This window comes from Castor canadensis, chromosome 3 (genome assembly GCF_047511655.1).
Source record: "Castor canadensis chromosome 3, mCasCan1.hap1v2, whole genome shotgun sequence".
In the NCBI taxonomy this organism is placed as follows: Eukaryota; Metazoa; Chordata; class Mammalia; order Rodentia; family Castoridae; genus Castor; species Castor canadensis.
The window spans coordinates 166,177,832-166,196,677 of record NC_133388.1 but is presented as its reverse complement, the minus strand read 5'-3'; the positions used below and the strand labels follow the sequence as shown (position 1 = coordinate 166,196,677).

General features: G+C 34.9%; 1 protein-coding gene across 6 annotated transcripts in view; it reads right to left on the bottom strand.

The window, feature by feature from the left end:
* Window positions 1-17,651, bottom strand: part of Oxr1 (oxidation resistance 1) — a 365,513-nt gene extending 347,862 nt beyond the window's left edge. For all 6 annotated transcript variants that reach the window (XM_074069038.1, XM_074069041.1, XM_074069039.1 and 3 more), the window contains exon 1: window positions 17,495-17,651. In XM_074069038.1, the coding sequence (XP_073925139.1) occupies window positions 17,495-17,517 (23 nt within the window). In that variant the 5' untranslated portion in view covers window positions 17,518-17,651. The remainder of the gene's footprint in view (window positions 1-17,494) is intronic.
* Window positions 17,652-18,846: the final 1,195 nt, after the last annotated feature.

Sequence of the window (18,846 nt, the reverse complement as noted above, 5' to 3'; positions counted from 1 at the left end):
ACATTGTCACATACTGAGCATTCTAGCCGTTAATAAGGAAATACGGCTTTTAAAAATATTATCTAAACTGAATTAAGTTCTATTTGTATCTCCACCAGAAGATAGTTTATATGAATTGTAACAAATAGACCATAGGATATTTGCAAAATATCAATGGGAATTTCCTCTTTAGTCTTTTTCTAGCTTGCTTCTGTAATGTTGCTAATAAAGAAACAAAAGAAATTGTCATTAACCTGTCTCAAATTAGGTATTTGTCACAGACTATAACTGTCACCTCAGGAAAAGTAATGATCACTTTTAGACACCTTTTCTTTTTGAAGAATCTGCAATGTCCTGCCCTGGGAGGTTTACACTGATTTCTGAACACAATCTCTAGGTTCCTTCTCTGAAAAAAAAAAAAAAAGACTCCATCCTGGAATAAGCATGGGAAATAATAAAATGTTCTTTAATATTCCTTTGTGGCAAGTATTTAAGACAGTAAAACAACAACAACAACAAAAGCTTTTGACAAGTCTTAATATTTAGATCAAAGAAAAGAGCCTTCCCTGATTTTGAATGTACCTTAAGCAGTTACTCCTGTCATTTTTTTCAGCATATCTGCTTGTTAGAAAATTCTTTCACTTATGCTTGGAATCTGTCTGCCAAACTTAACCCCACAGCTAGTTCTGCATCCTGATTCTCCAAGAAACCACTCTTTGTTCTCATACAAAGCATTGCAGACCTGGGACAGTGCTATTAAGATATTAGTTGTTTACCTGTGACAGCATGACAACCGTCACTGAGGAGAGGACTTATGCTCTCTGTCTTCCTGAGATATGGTCTCAGGGAAGTTCAGTACCTTCTCTGTGCCTATTTTAATATCTGTGAAGTGACAATCAGTATTCCTAATGCACTAAACGCATTTGGTATCATTAATAATCCCATCAGACTCCAACTGCTCTTAATCAACTAGCACTTTTTAATGAAAACATCCTATGAGATACAATTCTATTTATATTTACTTCTTAAAGAGAGGCTTCATTTTTTCAGTTTCTTCTCTAACATGGCAGTTAGGATGAGCACCATACTCTCCCTAAAATTCAACTAATATGGCAACAGGCAGATGAAGCCATCTCCCTTGCCTTTGTTGTTGCTCCATACTTCTATCAGTGTCACCAGTTTTAAAAGTTAAACATCAGGTTTATGTGGACTTTAAGGACAAATAAAGTCCTTATATCTTTTCCTTATTATGCCAAGTATTTCTCATTGTGCAGTTTTTATGGGTGATAGGTGATTATTATGTTGTATTATACTGTACTATACTATATTGCATTACAGTACATTACATTAATGTGAGTGATATATATCACGCTACATATATATATATATATATATATATATATATACACATATATGCATATGTATATATATTTATAAGTGCCACATAATAAAGGAATTCTGCTTAGGCACAGCATTAACCTGGTTCATATAAGTGTGCAGACCCTTTAGGTGAATAGTTTAAACTAAATGAAGGTAATTTTTATGGCACAGTATTTAAAATCCAATTATATATCTGTCCATCACTCTGTGGGCTATAGAAAGCATGAGTTTCAGTCTTGGTCTTCTGTTTATCTTTTCACCAAGTGTGTACTTAGTACGTGCTGAACTTCTAACCTCCATTAGGAAAGCAATGCTTTTCCCCTTTGATTTATCAATCAAGTTCAAGATAATTCTAACAGATTTGTCACCATTGCATCCATTTCTTCATAGTGCAGTATTTCAGATGATGCAATGACAATGGCACACATTGGGTTAATAAGCGATGCTTCATTTTAATGTAATTCTGTACTTGCCTAGAGGATGTAACACATGTCATCAATAACACATTTCTAAATTAATACAGCATAGCCTATTACAGGTACTGAAAATAAATTTAGATATATAGAAACCAATGGTGTTACCAATGTAAAGTGCATGAAAATTTTACATAAAGAAATTTAAAGAGTGGGGGAGAGCGGCAGGGTGGAGAAATGACCCAAACAATGTATGCATATGTGAATAAATAAAAAAAAAAGAAATTTAAAGATATCCTTCTTTCTATAACCAAATTAAAATACTGAGCAACAGTGTTCTTGCCTCATTTCACAAGCAACTCAAGGGATGACAACTGCCTTTATAATCATTTATTATTAGCAATGGGAAAACATGATTTCATTAAAATGGACAACTTGAAGTAAAATTAACAAGCTCTCCAGAGAGACAGTTATTAATCACCCATCCTCACATACTTTGAATCTCCCTCCTCCCCACCCTCCAGGCTTCCAGGGAAAAATAAAGGATCGATTAAGTTTTTCCTTCCATGTAAGCTCAGATGAGTGCACACACACACAAGCACATGCTAAGTAAGCCAACACTTTGAAAGTTAGTTGCCAGAAGTTCAAACTATTTTCTTCCAATTACTCTTTCAATTACTTCCAAAACTGTATCAGCCTTAGTTTTCTCTTATATAAAGCAGTGATTATTACCCAACGTCCAGGACAAGTAAAAAAATTATTAGGATTATATTACAGGATACCAGCATAATAGCTGCATAGAAACATTCTCAGAGACCATCCACTCTCCAAGAAAAATCCCCCAAATACAAACAAGCAAAATCCCACTGTAGTTCAGAGACCTGGATCAGGAAATTTGGAGGAAAGAAAATGTCAGATTGCTCTGACTGTGTGGCAGAGCTGGGCTGTGGAGTGGGAGTGCAGTAACCAGAATCATGGTTCAAAATGAGAAAGAGGCCAAAGCCAAGATCCTACTGATGCTTAGGAGGCCTGCGACTGGGGCAGCCCACTAAGCAGCTTTGGATCGACATTACAGTTATGTATGAAAGAATCCATGGACAGGAAGGGAAGATTATCAGGATTTCTGTTGGAACAATTCCAACAGATTTAGATCAGGAATGAAAAAATAAGACATTATAGTCCATTATGCGTTTCATAAATCAGAATGCTGCAATTTTTTTTTGTCATGGGGACCTGATTGGTAAACAAAGAAAATTCAATGTCAAGCTGACATAAAGACCACAAACTAAGAAAGCTGGAAGGAACTCTGTATTTTATTTTGATCAGTGATTTTATAGTGAAGAAACAGTGTCTAGTGAGAAGTGACTTGACCAAGGACTAGTTACCTGCAGAGTCCAGACTAAGAGCTGGGTCTGCTGATTTCTGCTGAGTTAAAAGTCTGATTTCCATAACATTTTCGTTGGGGAGGAGTAGGGGAGACTAGGGTTTTTAACTCAGGGCTTTGTGCTTGCAAAGCAGGCACTATCACTCAAGCCACGTCTCCAGTCCATTTTGCTCTGATTATTTTGGAGATGGGTTCTGGCAAACCATTTGCCCAAGCTGGCCTTAAACCATGATCCTCCCAATCTCAGCCTCCCAAGTAGCTAGGATGTCAGGCATGAGCTATCCGTGCACAGTTCCATACATTATTAAAAAATCATCTTTGTTAACCATTTCTGACATCTATATGCAAGCTAGCATTGTGGCATGACTAGAAGCATACTTAGGCAATGGAAAAGCTGAATCAGAAGTGACAATAGGTGAATATTTGTAATTAAAAGCTTGCCTCAAGCTGTAAAATGTCATTATAAAAAAAAACTTCAATAATACAGCATTCTGTAATAAGGAACATTTCTTAATGAATGAATCAACCTGGATGATTTGAAACTTCAGATAAATATATTGCACAGGATTTGATGAGATTAGAACCTTCATTCAGACTGATATGCCCACGTGAACTGTAAAGATACATCATTTTTGCTCTCAGATCTGACTGTGGAAGGCTGAGAACTTCAAGAAGTGATTTGACTGACATTATGGTACTGTATGCCTGAGTTTTCTATTCCATCCTGCCTACTACTGGGATTTAGCCCTTGTCTTCTCTTATATTTTTGATTCTTCCCTCTCCACACACTTCCTTTCCAATGCCTCAAGCATGCTCAAATTTTTCCAACCTAAAGACCTCCCTTTTCCTGGAACATGATTCTACCTCATTCCCAGCCCCCTCGCCCCTACTGACCACATTCCAACTTAATGGAAGCCAGTCTATACTTTGTCCATCTGTACCCCTCTCCCTCCCTCACAAGAGGAATGCATCATGCTTCTAGCCCATCATTCCAGGGAAAATGTTCTCCTGTGACATCAATGACTGGTTTTCTCATTTACAGATTTAACAATTTAACAATTTATATTTAGCTCTCATGCTGTTTGAATTATTTCTGGCATTTAGCTATCCACTGTTTATAGAAGCTTTCCTTCAAAATTTTGCACCAGCTATCTCCTGATCAAATCAGGAAAAGCCTCTCAACTAAACATCCTGCATCTTTAATAGGTAAGATTTCATGTTGAATTGTTGTAACAGTGACCATTGCTACCCTGTATATCACTGAAAATTCATATTTTAATCTGTTATTAATCTCTATTTATAGGAATAATTTAATACTTCATATTAATCCAAAAGACTACTATGAAACCATGTATCAGATGAAGATCTACATCTAGTATACATAAAGAAATTTTGCAATTTCATAATGAAAAGATAGTCCAACTGAAATATGGACAAAGGCTCTGAATAACACTTCTTGGAATTCATTTCCAATAAGTACATGTAAGGTGCTCAACCTCATAAATCATCACAGAAGTACAAATCGAAACCACAATGAGATAATTCTCAGATCCAATAGATTAACTACATAAAATGTATAACTATGAGGTCAATCAAAAAGTAGGATAAATGTTTAAAATTAACAAGTTCTAGATAAATTGAAACACACCCTCTAGGTGAGAAGGTAAAATGTACAGCCATTGAATCCAGGAAGATAACACTACATATTATATGATTTTATTTATAGGAGACATCCAGAATAGGCAAATCCAGAGACAGAAAGTAAATAGAGGTTGCCTAGGATGAGATGGAGGGGAAGGAAAGTTGGGTCGGGTGCAGGAAAATAGGTAGAAGTAGAAAATGAGATTGCTAAAGAGTGGGGGATTTCTTTTGAGGATGATGAACATATGCTACAGTGGATTGTGGTGATGGATACAAAACATGTGACTATATTAAAAGCTATTAAATTTCATATTTTAAATGGATACATTGCCAGGCCTATATATTCTATCTCAATAAAGTACTTATATTTTTTAAAAATACACAAGAACCAGAGTGGGCAGGAATGGCCTCCAGCAATAAATATCCATCTTTCAGAACTGTGAACATCAAAAACCCAGGCTTACTGTTTTTAACTCATTGAGCAAAAAATTGGTCCACTATTTATATCAATTAGTTGTCACAACTAATGGGAAAAAAAGCATGATCTTATAGGCTGACAATGTTCTCTTCCTGTCAAAAAAACAGGTGAAACTGTTAATATTATCAGAAATATCTGCATATCAATTATGCCCATCTTTTTTTTTTTTTTGGCAGTCGTACTATAAATGCAGACTCAACAGAGATGATTTTGCAAACTTATGCAAGCTTCAGAATCACCGGCAGAGCTCAACAGAACACAGATTATAGGATCCCTCTCTCAGAATTCTTGATGCAGAAGGACTGCAGTAGAGTCTTTATCAAGTTCCCAGACAATGCTAAGTCTGCTAGCCTAGGGACTACATTCTAAAAACCATTCATGGTTTCTCATTATTAGTCTTTAGTTTTCTTGTGATTATACTTTTGGCTAACTGATTTATGCCTTCTGTGTAGCTAGGATTATAGGTGTGAACCACCAGTGGCTGGCCTAACTTGTCTTATTAGCTCATATATAATTATAATAAAATATCAAATCTGTTATATGATCCATATTGTACATTATAAATGAAACAGTAAAATAATTACTTGATGGAGAGAAAACTATTATATAAGACAGAATCAGTAGTGTACAGAATGGGCCAGCTCTTCAGTTTAAAACATATAACAAGATTTAGGCCATGGTAGCAAAATAGAATTGGCAGGTCACAAGACTGATGCTGGAGAACTGGAAGAGATCAATAAAGTCTAACTTTCAGGGGGCTGAGGAGTACAATGAGGTGACAGTCACTTGAGCATTGCTGCACAGTAATTGGCCTCCAGTGTCTGAACCCTATTGTACTCTGTGTAGGCCAATGGTTCAGCAGCCCCAGCATTGCCCCACATGTGGCTGTGCTACTTTCCTGCAGTGTCATGCACTTCACTGCATACAATGGACAGAATAATTTTATTGCAGACAAATCACTTCACCTCCTACTCCTTTTTGTTAAAGCCCAAAATATTCAACCCACACTACACATACACTCTATTCCAGTGCTGTCTGGGAACTAGATTAAGGGCTCTGGTAAATAGACATTTATGAATACAAAGTACCTGTTGAGCATGGGTGCCAGGATTATGGGATAAACCTATCTCAGTCCTAGTGCTCAGATGTTTAGTTAATATTTTAACTGAGAAGGTAAGTTTCACATATCTCCTCATATGTATGTTGGTTAACAGCTATAGATCAATGACTTCAATTGGTAACATTTATAGTTTGCCAAATATAACAAGCATTTCATATGAGTGCTTTTATTCTCCAAATGTCTAAAATCTGAATTAGAAGAAAAACTGGAGGGGTATCAAGCAAATCCTTTCTAAAGGAAAATTACTTTCTCTTAGTCATTTCATGAGAACCTAGAAGTAATAAACATAATGAATGCTTTTGAATGATGCAAGCAAATTAACTGATGCATTTTAAATCTTCTCATAGCTTGATATTTATAACCACTTCACATATCTAGCTGGTTTTGCATAAAAACACTAAAAGGAATATTATAGATTGAAAAAGATCATTAAAATTTCAATGAGACTGATTCTATGCAATTCTGTATCTAAATATAATTTTATGATACTATAAAAACCTCAGGGAAAACATCTAAATCAAAATGCACCTAGGGACATCACTTAGTTTGAATTTTAATTTCTTTTGTCATAGTAATGAAAGTACTTTGTATCAGTAATCTAAACCCAAAGAGTAGCTAACCTAACCTAATTTTTTTTGTCAAATTTTGGAGTATAACCAATTTTCGATTACAGCAGGAGTCTATTGAGCTAGTGTGCATTAAACTGAAAACCACCTGGAACATAATATCCCTCCTACATGAAATTTATCAGTCAAAAAGATGGTGGATGTCTCAGAGTCTCAGCTTTCTACTACCAGCTCACAATTGAAAGGAGGAGGCCTGGTGCACCTGGCCCTTTGGGAAACCATCGGTCAGTAGAGATTATTCTGTCTGTTGTTGCTGCTTCTTGGCTGCTCTGACTACTTAGGTCCTAAATTGCTAAAATCATTCACCATTTATCTAAACAGACCTAGATCAGAGGAAAATTCTCACAAGTTCAACTTCATATTTATAATTAACAGTTTAAACTCATCAGATATGATTTATATTACCTCTATAAATGTGATTGTGAGAGCATTTAACTTTTCAAATTCTGGAGAATTAAAACACATTCAAAGGCTCAAGCCTAGTTATTACAAAAATAGATATTTTTTAATACTTAGGAATAGTATTAGGAAGTCAAAACAGTATTAAGCAATTAATTAATTTTGACTATATTAAAAATGTTTCTTAACCATTATTAGGAAAATATTAATACTATACAATAAACAAAATACAATTACTTAAAAGTAAAAAATAAATATTAAATGATTATAAAACAGTAGCAGGAAAGAAGTTATTGTACCCCTGTGAAGGTACTTCTTAGACATTAGGTAGAAAAGGTCTACCTGAAGAAGGATATATTAGCCATGACTTCTGATACAGGCAGTGATTTACCCATGTCTAATAAAGAAAACTCAAATAGGCTGGATATTTATACACTTGTTAAGATTATTTTACCCCATTCTAGGCTACTAGGCCTCTCTGTCTACTCACAGTGTTAAACAAAAGTGACAGATATCAATGAATGATTTCTTCTATAATTGGGATTATATACCATTAGCATTACTACTATAGATTGGAGCCAGTTTGAAATAATTCCCAGTAGAAGAGAGATTCCAGACTTCAATTTTTATGGCTCAATTGAACCAAGTACACGCACACTCCCTACACACACACACACAGACACACACACACCAAGACAGATGGGGGAAGGGTGGGAATCAACATTGTAATTTCAACTTTTATTTGAATAAGTTAATACATAAAAAAACTTAATTTCCAGCTATAACCAGTACCACAAAGAAGCCATACTTTGTCATGAAAAGTGTGGAATACCTATGATTTTTTTTTAAGAAGTGACATTTGGTAATTTCATGCCAACATTCTGCCTACAACATATATTAGCACTTGGATAGATATTGTATTATACCTGTTTCCTCATCGAGTCTACACACATACACTAAACAACCAGTATGCAGTAGACAATTCATTGTTTACATATTTCATGCTTACATATTGAAAATAACCTTAGAGTTTATGATTGAGGAAGATTTGTCAGTAAGACTAAAATGCAAGTTGGAAAACAGCAATATATTCTCAATTTCCACAAGTCACAAAAGCATGCATTCAACTACTGTAAAATCCTTAATGCAATATAAAATGTTTGTATAGATGAACTCTCTTTTATATTATGTCCTTAATTGTAATCCTGGAAAAGGTTTTTTTTCATTACCTCATTATTTTTTCTCTCATTACATGTCATTAATCTTATTTCTAAGTGTTTGTATTAAAAATATAATATGCATTATAGCACTATTCACAATAGCCAAGTTATGGAAACAGCCAAGATGCCCACTACTGATGAATGGATTAAGAAAATGTGGTATCTATACACAATGGAATTTTATGCAGCCATGAAGAAGAATGAAATGTTATCATTCGCTGGTAAATGGATGGAATTGGAGAACATCATTCTGAGTGAGGTTAGCCTGGCCCAAAAGACCAAAAATTGTATGTTCTCCCTCATATGTGGACATTAGATCAAGGGCAAACACAACAAGGGGATTGGACTTTGAGCACAGGATAAAAGCTTTAGCACACAAGGGAGGGGTGAGGATAGGTTAAGACACCTAAAAAATTAGTTAGCATTTGTTGCCCTTAACTCAGAGAAACTAAAGCAGATACCTTAAAAGCAACTGAGGCCAATAGGAAAAGGGGACCAGGAACTAGAGAAAAGGTGAGATCAAAAAGAATTAACCTAGAAGGTAACACACACGCACAGGAAATTAATGTGAGTCAACTCCCTGTATAGCTATCCTTATCTCAACCAGCAAAAACCCTTGTTCCTTCCTATTATTGCTTATACTCTCTCTACAACAAAATTAGAGATAAGGGCAAAATAGTTTCTGCTGGGTATTGAGGGGGTGGGGGAGAGGGAGGGGGCAGAGTGGGTGGTAAGGGAGGGGGTGGGGCAGGGGGGAGAAATGACCCAAGCCTTGTATGCACATATGAATAATAAAAAAAATAATAAAAAAAATAAAAACATCTTAGGTCACAGAATGGCCCTTTAGAATTGGAAACGAGACCATGTTAAGATTGTTCACAAAACTCTTTTCATACTATCACTGAATTTATATTTTATATGAAATTTCAACTGTAACCTGGTAAATGAGACAAAGTGTCCCATCCATTTAGCATGGCCTGTGTGTTTCCCCACCACCTCTCTAAACTCAGTTCCTAGGCCTTTCTCCCCTTTCTAGCTGCTTTCCTGGATGCTGGCTTCCTCGATGGTTCCTCAGACACACCAGGTACCACAATGTCAGGGCCTCTGCCCTTCCTGCTTCCCTTTCTTAAATGGAGTTCCTTTCTGCTTCAATGCTACCTCCTCTGAAAGACTTAAATTTTTTATCAATCCCATCCTCCACCATCATACTCTATTACTGCATGCTGCTTGATTATTCCTTAAAATATAATCAATATAATCAATCTGTCTGATAGTATACACATACATATTTATAATAGTATGTATTTATTTATCTATTCATGTTTGTCTTCAGCACTAGAATGAGAACAAGGACGTGTGTTTCATTCATTATTCTAACTACATCATCAAAAATTATACACTGTAAGCATTTGAAAATATGTGTTGAATGAAGAAATCATTGAATATAAATATAAGAAACAGTTGTAATTTACATAAAAATCATACAGTGCCAATTTATATAAAATTAAATGATACCAGCTCTCCTCTCTACTTGTGCAACAATTATATTAAAATTTTTATTCATTCACAAGCTAACTTTCAATAATTCTCAAATCTCATAACAATGAACTGACTCTTAAAAGTAGAACATAAAACCAAGTATAAATTAATGATGTGAATTATTTTAGTGAACACCCAAAATTGTTGAAAAGTGTTGTTTTTTTAAATTAAGCTAGAATAGCTTTTAAAGCAAACTAAATCTCTTCACAATATTAAAACGCAGCACACAGGAAATAAAAAAATACAACCTAAAAAACAAACAAGAAGGTGGAGAATGTATATTTGCATCACAATAGCTTATACATACCTGAGTTGATGGTAATGATTGTTAAATTTTGACAATCAATTTTATCATGCTGAAAATAATATAACCTTAGCCTACATAATGATTTTAATAATTAAAAGTACTTCAGAGATCATTTACAGAGTTTTATCTTAATTTTTCAAATCCAAAAAGTACTGGTGTTAAGAAACTCTGGCCTTTCTTCCAACTCTTGGAACAAACTAAGTAATTTTTCTTTAAATCTCTAAATAGAGTCTAAGGAAATATTGGTGCTATTATTCAGGATAGTTCTCTCACAGAGAGGAAAGTATCCCCTGGGAATGAAGAGAAAACAGATTTCAAAGTTTACACTTATACTCTGACGAGGATGATATTTACAAGAAAAGATGATACATGACACCATAGCCAACCCCTAAAGAGCACCTCATTTTAGTGTTCTTGTATTTTCCCCAATGCTAGTTGTGAGTTGGTGATGACCAAGCAACTGTTTGTAGTGACTGTGACCAATACTAAGCCTGGGAAGGAAGGCTAGGTCAAGGTTAAGGTAAAAGCTTTGGCCATGAAAGGGAATGAACTTAATAAGTCCCTATACGGATTTAAGCTTCAGCCCTATACTCATTAACTCCCTGAGATAGCAAGGTCCTCTAGGCAGACAAAAACTTAACAACAATTCTCTTCAATGATGTGTTATATGTCTAGTTGACATGAAGATTTAAAAACAAAAATACTCTTTTACTAATTTTTGATTTTTCAAAGAAAAATAATTTGAGGTAGATATAGGAGTAAGTATTCAAAAAGTTTCCTAGAAATGCTTAATTTTTAAAAAGCTATTCTAAAGACATATAACTTAAAGCCAAAAATAGCTAAGAATTATAAAACTATAATGTATTTACTTAAAATATCAATCCCAAATCAAAATAGTGAGTCATTTTTAATAATGAAAGAATTTCTATTTGAAAAAGCTTATTATTAATAAAGACATTGAAATTTTTGCAGAATTCAGAAAATTTACATTAACGGAAACAGTTGCATGTCTTTAAAATTTTGTGTAATTTGGGAGACAGATTTCCATTTCTCTATTATTTTCTTCTCCTAGGATACTTCCTACTACTTTTTTCTCCCCTAAACTCAACTTATTCTTCTTCTCTGCTATATTCTACTCATCTACTAGCTGCCTATTTTCATTACCACTACCCTAATGTGAAGATTCTTTGATTTTAGCCTCTCGAATCACACTCTTCCCAGAGCCCAAATGGTCATTCATCCAGCATGCACTGAGCCCAAATGGCCATTCATCCAGCATGCACTGACCATGCTGAAAAATACTCATATTATCTTGTCTACTAAACTTTTAATATCATGTATTATTTTTTTTTTCATTTTGTTGGTTGGTTTTGTTTTTGTGGTATTAGGGATTGAACTCAGGGCCTACACCTTGAGCCACTCCACCAGTCCTTTTTTGTGAAGGGCTTTTTTTGAGATAGGGTCTCTCAAACTATTTGCCTCAAGCTGGCTTTGAACCATGATACTCCTGATTTCTGCCTCCTAATACCTAGGATTACAAGCATGAGCCACCAGTGCGTGGCTGTGTTGTTGTAATTAGAAGTATTGCCTTTATATTTATGTATAATCTTTCTGCCTCTATCCTCTTTTACCACAACAAGCTACTGACAACTCCTACTTTTTCTCCTTTACTGTAAAACTGGAGTTAAAAGTTCTCTTTAAGTCTCTACTTACTTATATTTCCCCCTTTGGGTTCTGATCCCTCCCCAAAATAAATAATTCAATTGTCTACTTCCTGTGCCATTGCAAATACAAGTACATTAGTAATGTCCCTGAAAGCTGAATCTTAGCTGCATAAATAGAAGAAGTTTGCAGAACAGTGGCTATGGCAACTTTTGAGGAAAGATCCTGATTTCTCCTCTCCCTGTCCTTAGGATAAACTAGATTCTTCTGTGTCTCCAGAATTTCTATTCTTTGGCAGGTGCCAAAGAATAATATGGAATGATTGATTTCTTCATTTATACATTAAAGAAGAAATTACATATAAATGTTATATGCAATGTGAGATATTATAGATTATGTAAATTATGTATATGAGTATACATATATAATCTAATATTCACAATATGACAGAGTTTCTACGTTTCTTATTTTGCATTTTTCTCAACCTAAGACCTAAGAAATAATTCTCTAAAGAATTATTACTTTTGGATAAATAAGGTCATTAAAATTAGTTCTCACCTCCTATTATAGTAATACTGAACTTGCCAACATGCATAGCAGCATTTTCAGTTATAAGCCACCACTTGTAAATTTAATCAATACTCTAATAATACAGATTTTTATTTCCCATCTCCAAATATTCACAGCAATATTTTGCCTACTTTTGATGAAATTCTATTAGCCAACTACAAGTAAATTTTTTAAGACAATTAACAGCACATTGCTCAATGTTTATAAGGAATTAAATCTGGTGAAACGGTTAGTATACATGATGATCCTTTCCTAAAATAAAGAAAAGGAGATGAATTGATAAGACATGCTTTCAGGAATACATTATTTTCTTCAGGACCTTAAGGTCAGCAATCCAGGTAGCTGCACAAAATAAGACCCAATTGTACTCTAAACAGTACAGTTCTTTGTGTCCTCACGATATTTGGATAATATTTTCTCATAGCAGAAGTATTTACCATAGTGAAAAAGAAATTTAGAAGACAAAGAAAGATCCAACCTAGACAGGTGAAATAAATGATGTTATTCTCATATAATGTGAAGGCATTCACACATGATGATGTCTCTCTACAACCATCAAATAGTGCAATAGCCACAGAAACTGTTGGGTGAAAACAGAAGATAGCCAAATATCCTGTATGTTGAGTCCATTTTTCAAAAAAAGAAAAAAGTGAATATATGTAGAAAATTATATATTTCAACATTTCTAAAAATGTTTTTCTGTGAATGTAGGATTCAAGTCATTTTTAATATCTGCTTTATAATTGTTTGGCTCTTTGCAATTAGCATGCTTCTTTATTTTTAGGAATATACACAAGAAATGTATTTGTATTTCTGAAAAATGGGCCATTTCTTCCCTAATTTGAAAAACAAACATCCATTTTGTTTCCAAAAACATTCCAGACTTACCTTTTTAAAGCACTTATTACATGAAATCGGGCTCATTTAATTACTTATTAGTCCTCTGGCTAATATATGCGCTCAATTAAGAGTAGTCATTACTTATAATAAACATTGCATCACTATGCTTAAGACAGAGAATGGTGACTAATATAGATGGGTAGGACTGGTTACTTAGTTTCTTACTCACATCCAGTGACTTCTTTCTCCCATACTTGGCGCTGGTTGAATTACCTCTACCTATGCCTGGTTCCAGACTTTAAGATACTTCGGGGACAAAAACACTGAAGTGTATGGAGACAAAATGGTGCAAAATAATCTGGGGTCAAAGGATAACATCTGACAAAATTAGTCAAGACTTTACTTGGCTTTCTCTTCAAGTATTGGTCAACAGAGTTACAGTAATAGTAAATTTATGGGAGCCTAGGGTATAGTGGGGCCAACAGGAGTAGAAAAGACTTGACTTAGTATAGAAGGTTCTCTGAGATATGTAACTGCATTGTCTTATTTATTTATTTGTGAACTGGGGCTTGAACTTGGGGATTTGCACTTGCAAAGCAGGCAGTCTACCACTGATCCATGCCTCCTAAGACAGGCAACTGAATAGCTATTTCGGTTGAAAAAAAAATGCTCATTTCTTTCCCCTACACCTCTTTTGTATATGATAAAAATCTGACCATTTCTGAACTTTCATGTAACAAGTGGAACTAAGTCTGTGTTTCATAGATTAGGGAGCTCACTTTATATAGTTTTATAAGTTTCAACGAAGTTCCTAATATATCAACCTCCTCATCTGCACCCCCACCTCAGGGTTCATCACCTGTTTCCTCGCCCCCATACTATTTTAAACGCTTACTAGCATGCCCAGGTGCAGACACTTTCTTTCAGGAGAAGCCCCAGAATAGCCATACTGGAGGAAATTAAGGAAAACTTTCTGGTTGGAAATGGGAACGCACGTGCTCTGGGGCTGCAGGAACATAGAAAGGGTTTTGGCTTTTGCATGGGAAGACAGTGGTCAGGGCACTGGTTAGAGCCAGGCTGTCTTCATTCATTTGCCAAATTCGCTGTGTAATGTCCTATTATAGGGAAAGTTACTTGGTTTTCTGTGCTTCATTTTTCCCATTTAGGTACTAAAAACTACTCTAATGTATTATATCCTTGAGAAACTTGTCATGAGGTTTTTGTGGGTTACTATTTGCAAAGTATCTAAAAATGTGCCTGCTAGATGGTAAGTGCCATGTAAACATTCATACTTGATAATATTGACTTAGTTTGTACACTATAAAAATCAGTTTTATAAACACAGTGTGTTCAATTACATATAATGCTATAAAATATGAAATATTGGAAATTGATTATTATTAGAAAGGAATCCCTGAAAATCTTTTGAAGCATTTGTTGGCATCCTTTCCTTCTTGTATCACAGATGGAAAGCCCTTTTCACTTTGTGCTTTCTTCTGCCCCTTGTTAATGATCTCTGCTACCAGAAACAACTCTTTCCAGTAGATCATATCCTTGAACCTGTCACCTGCTTATGGATGTCTGCAACTGCTCCTGCTTGTACCTTTGCTTCTATCTCAAGCAGTCTCAACTAAATCATTGTCTCCCTCTGGTAATTACTAAACAGGAAGATTCATGAAACATCTGTTTATATCTCCATGGAATGATTACAATCAATTCCTACTGCTCTCATTTTCTGATTGAGACTACAGCTTCCTAGAAACTAGAAGTATCCTGAATTGCATTTATTTTTGAGATTCTACAAGAGAGGGTCAAATTATTTTATATCTATTTTCAAGTGTCATACACACAACTACTGGTGCAGAAAGATTTTTTTAAAAGATATGTAAAAAAATAACTTTCTTATACTGAGTTTTAAAAAGCTAAAAGTATTGCTTGGATACTTGTATAAATAAATGTAAGTATCTTAATTTCTATTTTCTATTTTTGGCAGTACTGGGGTTTGAGTTCAGGGCTCTACCACTTGAGCTGTGCACCCAGTTCTTAACCTGTATTTTCTAAATTCCTAGTTACATATGGAATCACAATAAGTAGCCCACACATATACATACACTAAGGCTCAGAGTTTAATTAAGATCAATGGATGGATCTGGTTGGATACTATATACAATGCAATGGTTAGTAGATCAAAATGTCCACAGACTGAAGTGAATTTTGACTACAGGCTTAGTGCCAGCATTAACAAGAAAGCCAAGCAGCATGGAGCCTGGCAGAAGTGGAGCTCAGAAGAATCATAAACACTGACAGGATTACTCTTAACTTTCAGGCATAAAAAAGCTGTCCTGAGAGGCAGACATTTGGTGTCTGACAGATATACACCTTACTAACAGGTATATCCTGTTAGCTGTGCCCTCTCCTCCTCTCTTTTTTGGAAACACAGAACATTCCTTGTTATGATTATTTGATCATCAGATCCACTGCTGATTTAGATATCCGTGGAGTTTCCACAACAGTTAGAGGATGCCCTAGCCAAACAAACCAAACTTCCATGCACTTAAAGTGACATGTCTTTCTTTCCATTACTAATCCATTTACCCAGTTTTCTTTCCAATGTCCATCAGCATTTTCATGTCTTAGTTTCTAGATTTCAAAACAGAGCCAACTTATGGAGTACACTAATTTCTTTAAATTAATATGATTCCATGAAGGATTCCCGTAAAGAACTGATGGGTTCTGGGCATCTTTACTCAAATATGTATAAGAAAATGCTCCCCAACATGTAGATCAGAAAATGTTAGGAAATATGAAAGAATTACAAAGGTTAATCTTTTGTAATAATTAACAGTTAATAATTTTTAAACTAGGTGTAAGTGACATTAGTCAGTAGCTTGTTTTGCATTTCTTAGATTACTTCCCTGAAGTCAAATTAGTAAAAGAAGAAAGACTTATACAATCTGAAGAGAAACCAGAGTATCCTGAAGTCACATCAGGAAACAACTCTTTAATCTTATGCTATCTACATTTCCAGTAGAATATGAAATGGGAGTCTTAAAGAAATGGAAGATACTACCAGATTTTTCTTACATTCATGTATTGGATGCTGTTAATTTGTACAAACATCACTTATTTGGTTGCACTCTTGCCTGGAAAGCACAAGGCCCTGAGTTCAAACTCTAGTACTGCCAAAAAAGAAAAAGAAGGGCTGGAGGCATGGCTCAAATGGAAAAGTACCAGCCTAGCAAGCAGGAAGTCCTGAGTTCAAACCCCAGTACATCTAAACAATTAAAACAATTAAAAAACCAAAAACAAAGCTCAATAAATGGCTTCAAATTCATCTCTGCTAGTATTGTTCTTCACTGCCATAGAAAAGTAGATGATTTGCTAGAAAAGTAGCTTTCCACTTTTTCTTTTTTTCATGTAAACATGAACTGAAAGTCAAAGATTATTCAGAATGTGGCTATTTAGAGATATGCATCCATAAGGGAATTTTTCTCTTCCATGTTTGAGTTCAATTCAGTTTAATTTGGGTGGATTTGTGGAAATAGAAAGCCTAAAGAAAAGAGTTGCTAACAAGTAAATCTATTCCCCTCTCCCAGCCTCACTTACAGCTTGTTAGTCCTACATCACAGAGGATAGCAGTAGGAAGGAACATTGGAAGAATACTGTCCACCTACCCTTTTTTCCAGGGTACACTGGAAAGAAAAGGATTACATCCCACTGAGATTCAGTATGAAGCTTGGACTCTTTTCAGAGTCCCCAGATATGGTACTGAAAGTGTCAAACTTTTCATAGTAGGTGGCTCTCCTCACCCTAACAGAGGACAACAATCTCTGGTAACCAGATTTTCAAAGTTCTCTTTCTGTCCAACTTCTGACAGTGCAACTCTAACATAATATTGCTCTTGATATATATTTATTTGCATTTAAGTTTACTCACCATGATAGATTAGATACAGACATTGCAGCAATTTGCAGAGGAGTCTTCTCTTAGATTGCAAAATACGGAGTCTGTAAATCCACTTGGCAAACACCTACCAATTTTTGCTTTGCTAGTAGAATGATACACAAAGCACGTAGTTACTGTTGGAGAGGACCTGTGGAGAAAAGGAATACAATGGTGTCTTTAGTATCTGGTCTCTTGATTTGCCACATAATTATTTTCCCCAGGCCAATAGTTGTTACCATGGTATAAGACACACCAAAGAAAATATGTGGTTCCTTTCTTAAAATATAAGACATGTGTCATAAACTAATGATAAAATTATACTAGCCATATGATAAGTTGAATGCCTTACATTTAAAACCCATTGAAAATGTATTAAAATGTTCATTCCCCAAATCAGAGAACAGAATGTGAATTTGGAGGCATCAAGTTTTTTCTCCATAAGGTTAAGACCTCCAAATCAGTTTTAGATAATTGTTATAAAGGATCAGAACAAAGATTCCATTAATGCATAACAGATACTAAAAATAAAAAATTCTTCTCATGAGTTATGATCACATCTAAGACTTCAACAGAAAATTATTCACTACTACTATATGTGAGTGAACAAAAATTTGAATTAAGTAGCATAGGAAAGGTAAACCAGAGTATATTGACATAACAAACATCTCCACAAACTTTTTTTAAGCATCTACTATATAGAGTACCCTATAATCTTGAACCAAAATTTTCTTAGGGCACAACTCATTCTACAGTACTATGTTAGCACTTTAGATCAGGTAATTGATCTTCTATTCTTTAATTATGTATTGAGCACATATTATGTGCACTTACACTATCATTTGTATAATATGAGGTAAAGATGAATGACATGTGAATAAGTCATTGATCCTGTCCTCAAAAATGTTTTATATAAAAAGATCATTATAATAGAGTAAATTTTCTAATGAAGGCACACATGGTACATTAGAGCACAGAAGAGAGACTTCTAGCCCAGCCATCAGGATTTGGGAAGGATTTCTAAAGAAATTGTGCACAAAATTACTACCATTAAGTTTAGTTGGAAGTTTTTAAAAACCCAAAACAAAAGTGTCTTAGAAAGACAGCTTATTTCCCTCTTATATAAATTAACTTTAAGTGAAGAAGTCCAGGGAGGATATAACAACTCCATGAACACCAAGGATGAATGTTACTTCTTTCTCCCTTTCCCTTTCCCAACATGGGCTTCCTCCTCATGGTCAGAAAGGCTGTGAGCTCCCATGACTGAGTCTGCACTCTAGCTAGAAAAAAGGAGGTGGAGGTAAAGAAAGAAGCTTCCTAAATTTTATATGTGACATTTCTATTTA